At 39.5% G+C, this 17,488-nt stretch overlaps 1 protein-coding gene across 7 annotated transcripts in view; it reads right to left on the bottom strand.

Annotated features, from left to right (window-relative positions):
- The window catches only part of LOC126419233 (serine/arginine repetitive matrix protein 1-like), a 139,188-nt gene that overhangs the window by 90,602 nt on the left and 31,098 nt on the right, over nucleotides 1-17,488 (bottom strand). For all 7 annotated transcript variants that reach the window (XM_050086373.1, XM_050086376.1, XM_050086375.1 and 4 more), the window contains 2 exons: nucleotides 12,809-13,126; nucleotides 2,627-2,755 (listed from right to left, as the gene is read on the bottom strand). In XM_050086373.1, coding sequence (XP_049942330.1) covers nucleotides 2,627-2,755; nucleotides 12,809-13,126 — 447 coding nt within the window. The remainder of the gene's footprint in view (nucleotides 1-2,626; nucleotides 2,756-12,808; nucleotides 13,127-17,488) is intronic.

The following is a 17,488-nucleotide window of genomic DNA, read 5'->3' as shown; positions in this document are numbered from 1 at the left end:
GTAAGACTGATAGGGTGATAGCTATCAACCACCAGCGGATCTGCACCAGGTTGCAGCACCGGGAGAGTCAGTTGCAGCCACCCACCCACCCACCCACACACACACACACACACACACACACACACACACACACACACACACACATTCTCAAAAGTGGCCATCCCATGTTGGGAATTACTGAGGATCTCGCAATTTTGCATATACAGGATAAAGGCAAGGAATTGTATTTGCTGGCAATATACATAGTGTGGGAAACCATAATACATTAAATGAACAGTTTACAGGTGATACAAATAACTTTTTTGGAACATTTTCAGATCATTTTTAATATATGTTTATTATTTGGTGGTTTTACAGCCCTCTGTTCATGCCGAGATTTGAATTTCTGGGCTACCCAGCATCTCTATTTCTTTGGTATTCTCTTTGGATTTCATGTTACATTCATGAAGTGCTCACTCAAATTAGGTCTACATTTGTCTGCATGATGTAGTTTCCAGGACAATACACAGGCCATGTACACTATAGTTGGAGTCACGAACGAAGGCAGATGAGCTTAGGCTGCTTCTGCTCATCTATGTCATGCACTCTGTGGCAACCTACGAGTGTTAAGAAGTATTCCATCAGTGTTCTGCTGTGAATGTCATAGCCAATACAAGCATTAAAAATGACTGTAGAGAGTTACCTAGTAAATTTTTATACCACTTCATCTACATCTACAGTGATACTCTGCAAATCACACTTAAGTGCCTGGCGGAGGGTTCATAGAACCACCTTCACAAGAATTCACTATTATTTCAATCTCAAACAGTGCATGGAAAAAACAAACGCCTATATCTTTCGGTGTGAGCTCCAGTTTCCCTTATTTTATTATGATGATCATTTCTCTACATAGGGCAGCGTCAACAAAACATTTTCACATTCAGAAGAGAAAGTTAGTGACTGAAATTTCGGTAGAACATTCCACCCCAACGCAAAACACATTTGTTTTAATGATGTCCTCCCCAAATCTTGTCTCATGTTAGTGGGATAATACAGAATGTGCTGTTGTTCTTTGAACTTTCTCAATGTAATCCGTTCACCCTATCTGGTAAGGATCCCAGACGGTGCAGCAGTACTCCAAAAGATGATGAACAAGCATAGTTTAGGCAGCCTCTTCAGTAGATCTGTTACATTTTTCAAGTATTCTGCCAATAAAACTCAGTCTTCGGTTTGCCTTCCCTACCTTTCTACATGTTCTTTCCAATTTAAGTGGCTTGTTATTGTGATTCCTAGATATTTAGTTGAATTTACGGCTTTCAAATTTGACTGATTCATCTTGTAACCGAAGTTTAATGGATACCTTTTCGCACTCGTGGGGATGACCTCACACTTTTCATTGTTTAAGGTCTATTGCCAATTTTTACACCATAGAAGTATCTTGTTGCGAGGCGTCATGGCTGATGGTGGTGGTAAGTGACAAATTCTGGATAAGCAAGCGAGAGATAATTTGCATACTTTCTTCAAGCTCAGAGTATGTATATGCACTTGCCGCAAGCCATGGTGGGGAACCGGCAACAATGCAAACCTCTCCTGTGTCTTGAGCTTCATTTATCACGGCCATTCCTGGATCAAACTACAATAGCTGTTACTATGAAGCTGCCAGTATCCAGGACAACACACGAAACTTTATTTTAATTTATTGTATCCGTTTAGGGTTATGTGCACGTACATCGTAAGAGGACACGGCTGCATGTGAAATAGCCACATCAATTTTATAATTATTATTTTTATTGCTCTTGATTACACTTAATGACTGTTTATAGATTCTTGTACGGTTATTCTGAGGGTGAAGGCTTGACTTTCAAGAAGCATAAATTCTAGTGTTTTTTACACTGTAAATAGTTGGCTGAGCCAACATTTTATCACTAACCGAAGTATAATCACTAGCCGACACACACAATGATCTCAAGGAAGTCACTGTTGAACTATTGGACAACATACTGTTGGAACATCAATTCTTTTAAGTTGATGTCGAAATCACTAACATAAACGATACAAATTAAAAAATGCCTGGTAATTAGAATGGTGACAACCCAACACTCGCAGTACGAAGACGTAGTTCAACAAATAGGAACAAAAATGACTGAGTGAACTATTAGTTGAAGGGACCAAACGAAATAATAATAATAATAATAATAATATGACATTAGCAACAAAATCTATTTTACTCTACAACTGATACAGCATGCATGTCATTGTTCAAGTGGTTTTGAAGTATTTTATTATGTATCATACTAACCATATCGTAATGTCCTGTAACATTTGGCAAGTCACAGTCTTTCTGTGTGTGTAAGATGATGAAATTGAGCGTGATCTGTCCTTGCCCAGAACAGTTGGTGAACAGTAGAGAAAATCACTGTGCCAAATATTACAGCATGGCTAAACCTAAGGATCACTAGACATGCAAAGACACCCCAAAACTAATTTTAAAATGTCATGTATACAAAAATCATTTGTGGAATGAAGCTTTAAGTTATCTCCTTGCAGTTACCTTGCAGAAAGGATGTTTATTTGTTTTGTTTTCCTCCAGAGGAATTGAGAATAATGACTAATCTAGGTGGCAAGGTATATCATCTAGTTTACTTACATTTTTGGAAGCTCAATGTTTGGTTCCTCTCCTGGTGGAGGTGGTTCTGGAGAGGATGAAGGTTCCCTTTTAGTATGACCATTTCCACTGTGGGAATTTGAAATCTTTGATAGTGGTGGTGATTCTGATCTGAAAATAGAGGTAAATTTATTTTACTGGACCATGTTACACACACAACATTTACAAGCTTTAATGGTTTGAGGTAGCTCTTTAAATCACTGTTGATTATCTATAAAAAAAATCTAGAGTAGGTGACCACTCACCTTTAGCAGACTACTGTATGGCACACACACGTATCTAACAGAACCCAGTATTAACCAGCTTTCAAGCCCTGGCTCTTATGAAAAAACTATGCACATTCACACAGAAACAGCCACACACATACTTATTACTGTGGTGACATTTGTTATCATAGAGCTGTTTGCTAGAGTTATGTATGTAGTGAGGGGACAGGGAAGTATGAACAAGGTAAGGAGGGTAACAAAGTAGAGCAATGCAAAAGCGGATTTGTAAACAACAGACGCCGCCCTCCCCCCTCCCCCCACACACAAACAGATATCAAAAGTAAGTATATATCATGCATATGTTATACTAATAAAACAACACTATGGATGGATAGATCTGTGGAGAACAAATATGAATCACTCATGCATTCACATAGTGCAGTGAAACAGGTTGCTACCCTCTGGCATTACGGCTAACACACAGACAGACAGACTTTTACATGACGGTACTGAGTGTAGGGTTATGTCTGTAAGTGCTGTTCATGTGTCCTCCCAAACTCTTCTGGCCTGCCAGATTTGTGTACTGCCAGTAAACTCCAGATTCTTTAAAGAATGTTACTTCCAGGCATAAAAGAGCTTTAAATTTCTGATTGCTGGACAACTGAATAGGTGTATTAATTGGCATTAAGCATGTAAGGGAGAAAAAGTTTACAGAAGATCTGAAATTGCGTGTGAAGTTTGCTGGAAGTCACTGGATAAATGCAGTCCAAGTAATTTGTGCACCACTGAATAACACTGCCTCTAGACATATACAGTTTATGATTTAAATATTTGATTTCATGTGTTAAATCTTTAACATAAGGTAATACCTCTTAGTTAACCATGGCGATTTTAAACTTTTAAATTCACTCGATAATTATATGAAATACTGAAAAATCAAAGTTTTTCTGGCTGTGGAAACTATTAGACAGGCAACCTGCAACAGGAAATGCCATGAATCCAATTAGTTGCTTAGCAATAAAGAAAGAGTTGCTGGACACTCTATTCCTGCATGTTCATATCTGAGTGACAATATTGAAAATAATGGACAGAAGGAACTAAGGCAATTAATTCAGACCACGATGCACACACAGGAACTTCTGTGCCAACAACCTCCTACATAAAGTTAGCCTAAAGTGGCAATAACATGGACCTTAGGAACCCAATAGTTTACATTATGTCGAACAATGGAAACTACAGGTAGGAATGTGAACAATGTAGGAAAAGATAGATCGCTACTAACTGTAAAGGACACACATTAAGCTGCAGACAGACACAATTAAAAGACACTTACATAAAGCTTTCAGCCACAGCCTTCATCAGCAAAATAGAAACACACACCATTCATACACGTAAGCAAGCACACATAACCACCAACTACAGCATCTCTGATCGAGATGCACACACGACCACCACCTCCCTCTCATACCGAGATACTAGAGGTGGTGGTCATGTGTGCATGAGGTGCGCTTCCTTGTGTGTACAAATGGTGTGTGTTTCTCTTTAGCTGATGAAGCTGTGGCCAAAAGCTCTAAGTGTCTTAACTGTGCCTGTCTGCAGCTTAATGTGCCTTCTTTATGGAGAGTTTCCATTATGTTTTATTCTGGGGCACACACCTGCAAGAAAATACATTGACAGTTGTGAATCCACTGTGGGACCAGTTTTTCTCTTAAAGATGATCATCAGGCCACAAAATATAATATTAAAAATTTAAATGACTTTTTCGTCTTACTATCTTACAGACAAACTGGTAGCACAATAAGAAAAATTAACTTAGTAGGTGTGAATGTGTCTTAGCAGGTGTCAAGGTGTTTATCAAAATGATTTTAATAAAATATGCTACAGTTGTGGAGAAAGGCCTGTGGAAAATACAGTAAACTGCAGAAATTAGGGTCTGAAGATAGGTTAGTGAAGTTGAATGACTAGTTAAGTAAGATCAAATAGGATATAACATTGTTGTAAGTGCAGTAAAAAATGGGAGATCAACCAAATTAGCATCAGGCACGTGTATAAGCACAACAGAATAAAGCATGAATTAGTAGATTTACTGTGAATAACAACATGTTAGTTTTTAAAAAAAGAGGCTATGTGGTTGCCATATCTCTGAAGAAATTACGGACTAAGTGGCAGAATGAGAATAAACACAAAGCTAAAAAGTGGACTAATCAGATAAAATGTCAGAAATAGATTATAACAATTTACTTACCAATAGGGAGTAGTGACCAAAGCAGAAATCGTGTTGCAAAAGTTGTTTCCAGAAATACGAATAAAAGTGTAATTGGTAAGGACCAGAAAATATATCATCTACTTTTGGCAAAATCTAAATGTAATTCCCCTATTCTGGTAAACAAATAGAAGCACACATTTAAAATGTTCTCATGCTAGACGAGTAAAGACAAAGTCTTCAGGATTTGAAACTGACTTGACAAAGTATCAATTGAGGAACTATCTGACTGGAATGTTTGCTTTTGTAAAAATTTCCAAGTTTTTTTTCCAAAATCCTGCTCAATTCAGTGATTATAAAATGTACAGAACATTAATTTCGACCTTTTGTAGACATCCATAGCCATGCGACCCATACTTGACAGCACTACAGGTCGAATCAACAAGGCACTTACTGTAGAAGTAGACCTGCAAGCAACTCTATAGGAAAGTCAGGGGAAGAATTTCGTCATGGTTGAAATGTGTGTGACTTTTTTTCCAATCGCTTAAGTGCAAAGGGCGGACAATATAAACTGCTAGATGGCCATGAGCATAAACACAGTAGAATTTTGACCATCAGATAGAAGAGGAGCGGTGTGGGGAAACAAGTTCACCCTCATCTTGCAGGGCAGCAGCCAACACTCATGTTCTGTGAAAGCAGAACTGATACACTGTCACAAGTGTCAATGCTGTCTGGTAATGCGAGGGTTGTAATCTAAATCCTTGATGGATGACAATTAGCTATTTCACTTCTTTCAAAATAAGAAAAGAATGAGCAATGCACAACACACAGCATTCAAGAACAGCTAATGAACAACTGTTTCTTGAGGTTGGGGAGTATTGTTAACAAGGCAGTTGTGGCCTGAGCTATAGCAGTAGTCGACACAACCACAGTTCAGTTCATAACAGCCTTGACTTAACTGCGTAAGTTAAAAACTTCCAAATTATACCAACTTTTGAATTTGAGCAAATTAACAAATGTATGCGTTTCTTTGTTGCAAATGCTAGTTCCCACATCTGAGTAATAGGTTGCATTATGTGATGTGTATCTTAAGCAGACCATTCAAATACCCACAATAGGCATGGTAGCAAAGCTTCAAGCACACTGATACATTGTTGCATTCGTGAACTTTTTATATTTCAAACATGTCCTTATGCACATTACTCTCCAACTGGGTTTTGTCAGATGATGTGCAATTCCAATAACCGAAAACTGGTTACATTTTCAATATTTATAAGTGGTAAATAAAACTATTTCAAACTATCTCCAACAAAAAAGTTAATCTGGATACAATTTGCTATGAAATAGCAAGTAATAGGAAATTTTGGGTTTTTGCATTTTTAGCAGAAATCTCATCTATATTCACATTCACTGCAAAATGAAAAAGATTTCTCTTCCCTAGTTTTCAATTATGAAACCATTAATGACAGGATCACATCTATCAGATTGAATGCTTCTTCATGTAAAGTCCACATCATTTAGACCACTGCCCCTACTGCTGCAGCATTGGATGAGGAGATAGAAGAGTTCTATGAACAACAGTAAGAAGTCCTTAGTAAGATCCCTAACTAACAACAGGCAATAATACTAAAACTGGAGATACTACCCTACACATGCACTTACAATCTGTGGTTGGACCTAACAGTCTAGGCAAGAGAAATAAATAAGGCAGGTATGAGGGTACGCAGAAATATAAAAATATAATGCCTCAGAATTTATGAGAAAACTCTTGAAGTACCTTAAATAAAATAAACCCTGTTAACATTCTATATCTTTATTCATCATGCCTACATTATTTATTTCTCAACATAGTAACCTCGGTGACTAACACATCTCTCCCAAGCAAGCCATCAAAACTGATTCTATCTGCTTGTTTTGTTGTATACTACAACAAAAATGCTGTTACAATGAAATGAACACCCTTAGCTGCTTACAGGCATTGACATACGTCAACGGGGACAGATGAAAATGTGTGCCCCGACCGGGACTCGAACCCGGGATCTCCAGCATACATGGCAGACGCTCTATCCATCTGAGCCACCGAGGACACACAGACTAGCGTGACTGCAGGGATTTATCTCTGGCACGCCTCCTGCGAAACCCACATTCTCAACGTATTGTCCCGCACTACATTCGTAGTGCTCCCACCCATTATACTCATTACTCGTGCGCGTTGCCGATTCCCGCAACAGTTCGGGCACTGTTTGTGCATTCGCACAGGAGAAGAAGATGGTCAAGTGGCCGGTGAGCCTTAACTATATACATACTAAGATGGTATCTGGTATCTGACATGTCCGAAAGAACAGATACTATCTTAGTATAAAAATACAGTTGTTGATACTGTTGCTGTTGAATGTTTGACTTTGATGACAGAGCAACAATCTCACCTCTGCTTGCACCATTTCACCACTAGCAAAGTGAAGTCCTCAAAGAAGTTCTTATAAGTTTTGGAAACATGAAAATCGGATGGGTCCAAATTGGGACTGTATGGAGAATGATCAACAACAGTGAACTCAAAACACTGCAATGTTGCATATGTTGGTGCACTCGTGTATGGTCTGGCATTGTAATGCTGAAAGAGAGGGCACTCCAAGTGTGGACAAACTTTTCAAATTCAAAACTTGATTACAGCACATTGTTTCTCACACACCAATATAGTTATGTTACACTCTGCCATATTACACATACAATTCTGAGCCCTCTAGGGGCAGACAGATACAAATATGTAGATATGGGGAATAAATTTGTAGAGATGTCACATGATGCAGCTTACTTCATCCTAGTGCGAAACTTCATTTCAGTCTTGGGTATTTAAGATCTTCCCTGTTGCTGACTGCAGTAGTGATCACATTCTGCTGCCATGAAAATGTGGGTTAAGCTCAAATCCACCAAGAAGAATGGCCACAAAGTGCAAAAGGTCCCAGGATATTACAGCTCACACTACAATTAACTTGACAGAGAAGCAGTCTGAAGAAAACTGGTATCCGCACCATGCAGGATCAAGACAGATATAAGAACCCACACAGAGAAATAAAACAGAATTATTGGAAGGATGGTTCACACTTAATTCACAGCAACTGTGATACAATAGAACAACATTGTATCACAATCAAGCACATGATCTCTTCAAGTAACTCTACAGCATCACCAGTGAATTTAATTCTAGGGCGTGAGAGTTAGATGATAAGAAAGCAAGTCTATCAGAGACAAGGAAGACATCATTCCGAGATGGAAAGAGTGATGTGAAAGCAATTTAACAACTAGCTTCAAAATCTACAATATTATTCAGTGAAACAGTGAAAGCAAATTCGAAGTCTGAAGAACTATAAATCCCATGGTCTAGACAGTATATCTGCTGAGATCGAAGACAGGGGACAGGAGGGAGATGATGTGCTGCATTCATTGATTACAGGAATATGGGAAACTGGGTATTGGTCAGAAAACTGGCATATGTCTCTCTTTATCCCCACACAATAAAAAGTCCATCAGGAACAACTCCAACTTCTGAACTATTGCTCTTACATCCCGTATAAGCAAAATTTTGCTCTACACCTTAAACCAGCATCTGAAGCCATACATTCAGCCTTGCAAATACACAGAAAAAAAAAACAGCTTTTGTTGAAGGAAAAGGAAGTCATTAACAGATCTTCCATGCATGACAAATAGCTGAGAAATCACGAGAGTTCTCTGTTCCTATTTTCATCTGCTTCCCTAACTAAAGGAAAGTGTTTGACTGTGTTGTCTGGGAAAAGCTGTAGCAGGTACTTGCAGAGTTTGGAGTCTCACAACACTTGACAGCACTTACTAGCGGCCTATACAATAATCACCTCACTGCTGTGAAGACAAGTGCTGGCACATCTGATTTATTCAGTGTATCAAAAGGTGTCGGACAGTGCTGCGTGCTGTGTTATATACCCCCAACTGTACAACACCTGTTCAGAAAATGTTGTTATGAACACTCTTTATGGCTGGACAACAGGTATCTCAAATGGTGGTAGAACTACTAATAAACTCCGACTTGCTGAGGACACTGAGCTTTAGCGAGCAATGAAGACGAACTTGCTGAGTTACTAACAAAAGTAAAAAATGTTAATCTATCATAAGGAGTCGATCTCAACCTTAGCAAGTCAAAACTCACGATAATTGATCAAGGAACACAGGTTCACCTGAAAAGTCTATCGTGGGTCAACCATCTATGACAAGAGAAGCTCCAAAGGTTAGATAAGAAGAAGGAACACATTAGGATGAGCGGCTGCTATTTGTTAACACCATGTTGAAGTTGTAATATGTGCTTTTATTACAATGATATAAAAAACTTTAATATTCAGTACATACTATACATTGTAAGTGTAATCTACTACAGTCAAGCTAATAAATTAAGGATAGTGCTGATACATGGTGAAACAATGCTCTGGTGGGCGGTTTTCGGGTTTAAATCACCTCGGGGTAGACCATGTGGTGCATTTGATCTGGAGTCGTCGCACGGTGGCGCTGGCAGCAGTCCACATACAAAGAGGTGTGTTGGTGCATGTCAAGAGTACGGTGCAGCAAGTAAGTGTGCAGATGTTTTAAGACATGCTAATGGTGACTGTGTGTTGAAAATGGCTCAAAGAACACATATTGACGAGGGGTAGAATACTAGGGTGACTGGAGGCTGGTCAAACACAGCAGGCCATGGCACGGGCACTCCGTGTGCCACAAAGTGTGATCTCAAGATTATGGCAACAATTCCAGCAGACACGAAACGTGTCCAGGTGCTACAGTACGGGACGTCCACGTGTACAACACCACAAGAAGACCGATATCTCACCATCAGTGCCCGCAGACGGCCACAGAGTACTGCAGGTAGCCTTGCTCGGGACCTTACCGCAGCCACTGGAACAGTTGTCTCCAGACACACAGTCTACAGACGACTGAACAGACATGGTTTATTCGGCTGGTCACAGGAGAGCCCGTAAAGCCAGCTGTCAAGAACAGAGTACATGGTCATTGGAACAGTGGTTCCAGGTTATGTTAACAGACAAGTCCAGGTATAGTCTGAACAATGACTCTCGCCAGGTTTTCATCTGGCGTGAACCAGGAACCAGATACCAACCCCTTAATGTCCTTGAAAGGGAGCTGTATGGAGGTCATGGTTTGATGTTGTGGGGTGGGATTATGATTGGTACACGTACACCCCTGCATCTCTTTGACAGAGGAACTGTGACAGGTGAGGTGTATCGGGACGCCATTTTGCACCAGTATGTCTGCCTTTTCAGGGGTGCAGTGGGTCCCACCTTCCTCCTGATGGATGATCATGCAAGGCCCCACTGAGCTGCCATTGTGAAGGAGTACCTTGAAAGAAGATATCAAGCGAATGGAGTGGCCTGCCTGTTCTCCAGACATGAACCACATCGAGCACGCCTGGGATGCTCTCAGTTGATGTATCGCTGCAAGTCTTCAAACCCCTACGACACTTCAGGAGCTCTGACAGACACTGGTGCAAGAATGGGAGGTTATACCCCAGCAGCTGCACAACCACCTGATCCAGAATATGCCAACCCATTGTGCAGCCTGTGCACGTGTACATGGTGATCATATCCCACATTGGCATTTTGTAGCATGTGTTTCAGGATGGTTTCCTCAACTTAAAACCAATACCGTGGACTTACAGATCTGTCGTGTGTGTTCCCTATGTCTCTATGCTATTAGCACCAGTTTTGTGTAGTGCCATGTTGTGTGGCACCACATTCTGCAATTATACGTAATTTATAACCATGAGTGTAGATGTGGCTTGCATGTATATTCTTCATGTCTGATTTTATGACATACTTTTTTAGAACTGAAGATGGCTTCACTGTCTAACTGATTTTCTGTAATAAATGATTTTAAATACAGTGAAACCCCCTTTTAAACTTCTCAAGGGACTTTAAAAAAAAAAAGTGTAAATGTGGGGAAAAATGCTTTAAGCTGTGTAAGTTACGTATAGGATACCCCCTTGCACTGTATGTATGATGTATGTACGTAACAGGCATCAAAAGACTTGTCAGGGACTTTTTTTATTATGTAATAAAGGTTTATTATCTAATAAAAACCACTGATGTAACTGGAATCGTTAACTGTCTGGGAAGTGGAAACATCTGACTTAATTTCAAATGTCATAATCAATGTTTTTGAAAAGCCAGTAGCTGTCATTCATTATTTAAATAACGAAATACTGCACTAGTTACGTATTTTTTCATGCTTAGCACAACACGTTTCGAGAATTTTTTTATCGCTGTCAAATGTAAATATGTAAATAAGTATTTTGTATGGTGTTTGAATATATTTTATTCTGCATCTCTTGCACTGTACTCATCTTTTTGAGGTTATCAGGTACTGTGCCTTATCAATTATGTTCAATTATGTAGACAACCCCCCCTCCCCCCAACACACACACACACACACACACACACACACACACACACACAAACTATCACCCACATTGTTTTTTTTTCCTTCACATTACAAAAAATACATACGTAAATACTGCACTTGCCAACAAGAATAAATTCTCCAAATAAATTTTGCTCAGCATGAATACAATACGTAACCGGCGCTGTGTTTACACTAAAATCATTTGAGCAACACAGTGAATGACTGTGTCAACTGACGCTCCATGTGGCCATACGCCGAAACATGCTAAATATGGTTCAACAAAGGTGTCACGATGATCACAACAATCACAAAACTGCATTTGCAAAGCAGAGACAGTTTGAAAATTGTTGTGATTGGTCATGATATCTTTATCTGATCAAACCTAGTTACTCCCATCAGCCACCATGCCATGTACACCGAAGCAAGCAGTGAGAGATACAGCACAAATTGTTACAACTCGCACTCGTTTACCCGTTCAAATCCACTGAATAGAGTGCTCTGATGTCAAGGAACTTAACCACTTAATATTTATAAACACTACTGGATGGCCAACATTATGCCAGCATCATATACTCTCTACAAACATTTTTTTTGTAATGCGTAAATCGCGAGAAAATTAAAAATATGTTGACACAAAATCCGGTGCAAATTAACACTGCTGGCAGTTTTCTTGTTTACAATACCAATATTGCACTCGCTGAGCACACGGTTCCCAATGGAATCCAACTTTAAGGACTATTTTTATAATGAATACCAGCAGCTTTTATGACATATTAGCATTTAAATTTATTATCTCACTTTGTAAATACCAATTCAGTGCACAATTACTAATATTTATCCATTCGACTAACAATTTATACATTCTATAGCCTCCACGATTTACTGCACCTCAGTAATCAATTCATAAGTTTATCACATCAAAGCTATTTCTTTTCATTGCCTTATTGATTATTTTCACTGCCTCATTAATCATGGAAAATACAATATGATAGTATGAACAGTTATTAATATACTTGTTGCTAATGTATAAATGGCTGTAAGAGATTTGGTTCTTTACATTATCAAAACAGAAGGTATATGCAAGTTTCTACGACTGTGATGCCAACACGGCAATTACTACAGAGAGAGTGAGTTTGAAGCTCCCAGGAAGTTTCATATGCACATACCGTCAAATGCTTGTCATCCTTTTTCTCAACAATACATTCACATACATATTGTGGAACATTATTATTTCTGGTACCATTTGAGCTGTTTTGCAGTACTGTGTGAAGAGTTACGCACTAAAATTATCATAATCTTGAAGAAAGATTTACAACATACCCAGAAGATGAATGGTGGTTGTTTTCATTCCGCCTTTTTTCCCTTTCTCGCTCCTTCTCACGTTCCTTTTCTTTTTCTCGTTCTCTTTCTTTTTCTCTTTCCCTCTCCTTTTCACGTTCTCTCTCTCGCTCCCTCTCCTTCTCCTTCTCTTTTTCCTTCTCTCTTTCCCTTTCACGTTCTCGTTCCTTTTCACGTTCTTTTTCTCTTTCCTTCTCTTTCTCCCTCTCCTTCTCTTCCCTTTCCCTGTTCTTGTCACGCTCTTTCTTCTCCTTTTCTCTGTCACGGTCTCTGTGCCTCTCTCTTGATCTGCTCCGTTTCCTAGAAAACAGAAATGTGGTAATCATATTTTGGAATAATTTACATAATATCAAAAGGAAACAAAAGAAAACAGGACCTATCAATTAAAAGTAAATATCTATGTCCAACAATGATAGTTATTACGAGACAGATTCCAGTAACAGTATTATCGAAATACTCTACAGAGTGAAATAAAAAATTATTTTGTGTCACATAAATCAAAACATGAACAATTAAATTAACAGGAAACTATTTAACAGAAGCTCTTATGTAATATTGCAGGATCAGAATACCACATCCGAATCGAAATACTATATCAAGGCCACAAATACAAACCACAACTCAAAGTAATTTATCAGCAATGAAACAGCAATTATGCAGACTGATAAAGAATTCCAAGTTGCCATCCCTTTCATTTCTACAATAAATAATAATGGAAATTCCTGGACTGAGCAGTACGTAACGCAGGGGAAAGGCAAACACTCGCCTAAAGTGGATTGATGTGTGCAGCATGGTAACATGACACAAAATAGCATTCATGCTAGCTGTTTTTCTAGCAATAGTATGCTCAGTCAAGCCACACACACAACCACACATACATCCAAATGTTCACTCCCCGTTGCCATAGCAAACCTGAAATTGTCGTAGCCACAAGTGCATGCATTTGGGTTTTTTGTGTGGTTGTGAGAGAGACTGTGTGTACTATTACTAGAAAAACAGCTAGTGTGAATGCTGTTTTCTGTTGTGTTACTATGTTCGACACATCACTCTGCTATTGGTGAGTGATTGCCTTTCCCTTATTTTGCGTATTCTACAATACAGCTCAACAAGCAAGAATACATACAGATAAGAAGTTAGGTTTGTTGCATTTTCTGTTGCTTTACAGTAAAGTTTTAAAGTGTGTTCACACTGCACGCTGGGCCAAGAAGTGCCAGGCCAGGCTGTGATACCAAACTTCCTGTTTTGCATTGTGGTCTACACCAGTGGCAGGCCACATCGGCACAGCAACAGCCATACTGAGCTGGTGACATTCAGAAAGTTCCATACTTTCAGTGTGAGATTGGGGCAGGTGCAAGTCGCTGAGTCATGCTTCAGCTTCTGCAGTATTATGTATCAGAAATCTACCATTTGCTTTTAATAGAAATGTCAATGGTTATGTTTTCTTTTGTTCTAAGAAGTTCCTTCACATTTCACAACCAGTGAAGAAAACTTACAGATATTGTAATGATCCATGCAAAGTTACTTAGTCCATCTAAATTAACTAGTCCACATATTTTCCTTCATCTACAACAATACAGAACTGAAGACTCATATTTTTTCCACTCTTTCATTATTCTTCAAATTAAAGAGGTGGAAATGAAAGGGAAACACCCTAGCGGCAGATAACAGTGAAAAACTTGGCAAAATCACGTTAGGTGATCCAGGGAAAAGTCCAGTGAAATTTCATACCCTTGGCCTTGATTTCATTTCAAGTTCTTTAAAAGACATCTTAATTTGGAGAGCTACACGCAGTTCCTTGTCAGTCGCTAATTACTTCCTGATGTGTCTCAGGTCTAGAATGTTCTGCAGCACATACTAAAATATATCAGAATTCGTTGTGACAATGTAGGGAATGATAGATCAGTACTTACCACAAAGATACCATGCTAAGTTGCACACAAGCACAACTAAAGGACACTTACCAATAAGCTTTTGGCCACAAAATTCATTAGAAAAATATAAACGCATGCCACTCATTCACAAAGTGAGCACTCCTCACGCACACATGGTCGCCAACTCTTGCAGCTCAGGCCAGAATGAAACATCATGTGGATAGTGGCAGGAATCTGGAGGGGGTGGGGAAGAGGAAGGGATAGCAGTGTACAAGTGGGGGAAGAGAGGAGCACTGACTGCCGGAGTGTGCATGGACAAGAATGCCAACAGGCACAGTGACAGTAAGTTGTGCAGCAGACTGGTGGGGAAAACAGAACGAAGGAGGAGAGGAGCAGGGAAAAGATGGGCAGATGTGTTGGCAGAGGGTGGCAAACAAAGACTGTAGGAGATGGGACATACATTGTTTGCCATCCTCTGCCATTGTACCTCCACGTCCCTCCCCACTCCTCTCCTATTTCGCTGTTTTCCCCACCTCCCTGCCCTACAATCTCCTGACACTGTGCCTGTTGGCATTCTAGTCATTGCGCACTCTGCCAGACAGTGTTCCTCTCTTCCTCCACATCTACACAGCTATCCCCTCCCCACCCCCTCCAGATTGCTTCTACCCATTGTGGCCCAAGATGCCAGAGTTGGCGGTCATGTGTGTGTGAGGTGTGCATGCTTGTTTGAACGAATGGTGTGCGTTACTCTTTTTCCAAGAAAGGCCGTGGCTGAAAGCTTATTGTAAGTGTCTGAACTATGCCTGTCTATAATTTAATGTGCTATCTTTATGGCAAGTAGCAACCTATCTTTTCCTACATTATGTCCATTATAATTATCCGGGCTGTTATGCCGTGGTCGGTTGATGAATTCTGTGTCAATTCCCAACGTTTCGTCTCCGACTGTGGGAGACATCTTCAAGGGGGTCCGTCGCTCGATTGAAGGTCCAACACACCCACTGGCTCGCTACTGACTGTACTGTCTGTCAGTAGCAAGCCAGTGGGTGTGTTGGAACTTCAATCGAGCGACGGACCCCCTTGAAGATGTCTACCGCAGTCGGAGACGAAACGTTGGGAGTAGACACAGAATCCATCAACCGACCACGGCATAACAGCCCGGATAATTATAATGGACATGATATTTCCGGCCGTGAAAGTCTACATTTTAGTAATTTCCTACATTGTTTATATTCCTGCCTGGAGTTTCCATTGTTAGGATTCATTCTAGAATACGAATAAAATTTTTTGGGATAGTTTTTACTTTTTTATGTGAAGTAAAGAATTCTCATAAATATCTGGTGCTATTTATGGGATCAGTCCGTAACCTCCCATTTCTTCTATGCTTTCAAACTCGACGAGTCACTGCACCATCGAAACAGTACCACTAAAAGCATTGAAATCTTTGTTCTACATGATAGCATAGACTGGTTGACAGTAAACAACTGATGGCTGCACATGTATGAACTACAACTTTGTGTGTCAGCCATTAATGAGTGTTGATTCCCCTTGCAGTGCAAATCGGTCTGCCAAGGGAGGGGTCGGGGCGGAGGCTGGGAACAACAGCAGCAACATGCATGCCTGCATTAGTTTACCAGCCCTGCAGTGTTTGGAGGTCTGCTGACCCTGTCCTTAGTCTTTTGTTAACAGCCTCTGATGACATCGATGTCAAGCAGACTATAAATCCTAATCTTCCTTTCTTCTTTCTATTAAAATAGCAATAGCCAAAACTGAATCTCCTTAAGGGCAGAGATGAGAATTTAGAAATTTGGCATGGTGAAATCAAGCAACTCACACAGTTCCACTTCTCCTTGGTTTCATCATATGGATTTCCTAAAAGAAATATTATTCCTAAGAGCTGTGTACAGTTCTTTGAAAGTGGAGACAGAGTTGATGCAATTATTTACAATTTGTGCTACTACCTCTCACAGAAACACAAAAGTGGAAATTTCAGAAATGAAAACCTTGTGCGTTAACCAACTTAGACATAGTAGTATATTTATAGATGTTTCTATTTTTTGGCCTCTGCCATATTTCTTCTCCAAATAGAAAGTCATTATGAAGAATGACAAGTTTTTATAAATAATCCATCCACAGCAATTTCTCATCTTAAGACTAATTTATGCTTATCATCTAGTTCCAAATACTGAACGTACATGCTACTAATGGTAGAATGTGGACAGCAAATAATTGCTTGCTTTTCAGAATGTCAACGGTGGCCTGTTGTAAAACCACATCCAGTGTAACCAGTCATTGTTGAGGGAAAAATTAGTATTCATCTGGGTTTTCTGGGCAAAAATCATTAAAATAACATGTGGGGCCAACACTACGCCTGCACTGCTAGTAATTTGGTTTTTCTATCCACATGAACTAGGTAGGCTTGCGAACACAGCATTAATGCTACTCAATAACTCGCACTTACTCGTGAATGAGACTCACCTCAGTGTCACTACCAATTCAAAAACTTAGTTATTGCTTTTAACTATATTCCACTAGCAATAATGTATGGTCAAAAACATATTTAACAGTAGATTACCCACTATCAAACTCTCTGATTACATAACTTGTAAAGCTAGTACATGTGCTTGACATATGACATCATTTCTCAATGACTGTTACAAACTACGAAAAGGTAAATAGTTTATTATTAAGCTTAGATGCTACATTACCACATGAAGAAAAATAAGATTTTTTGAACTGCATACTTTCTTGACAATCAATTGGGATGTATCACAGAACTAAAAAATCACACAAA

Source organism: Schistocerca serialis, chromosome 9 (genome assembly GCF_023864345.2).
Source record: "Schistocerca serialis cubense isolate TAMUIC-IGC-003099 chromosome 9, iqSchSeri2.2, whole genome shotgun sequence".
Classification (NCBI taxonomy): domain Eukaryota; kingdom Metazoa; phylum Arthropoda; class Insecta; order Orthoptera; family Acrididae; genus Schistocerca; species Schistocerca serialis.
This window is presented reverse-complemented; position numbering and strand designations above follow the sequence as displayed.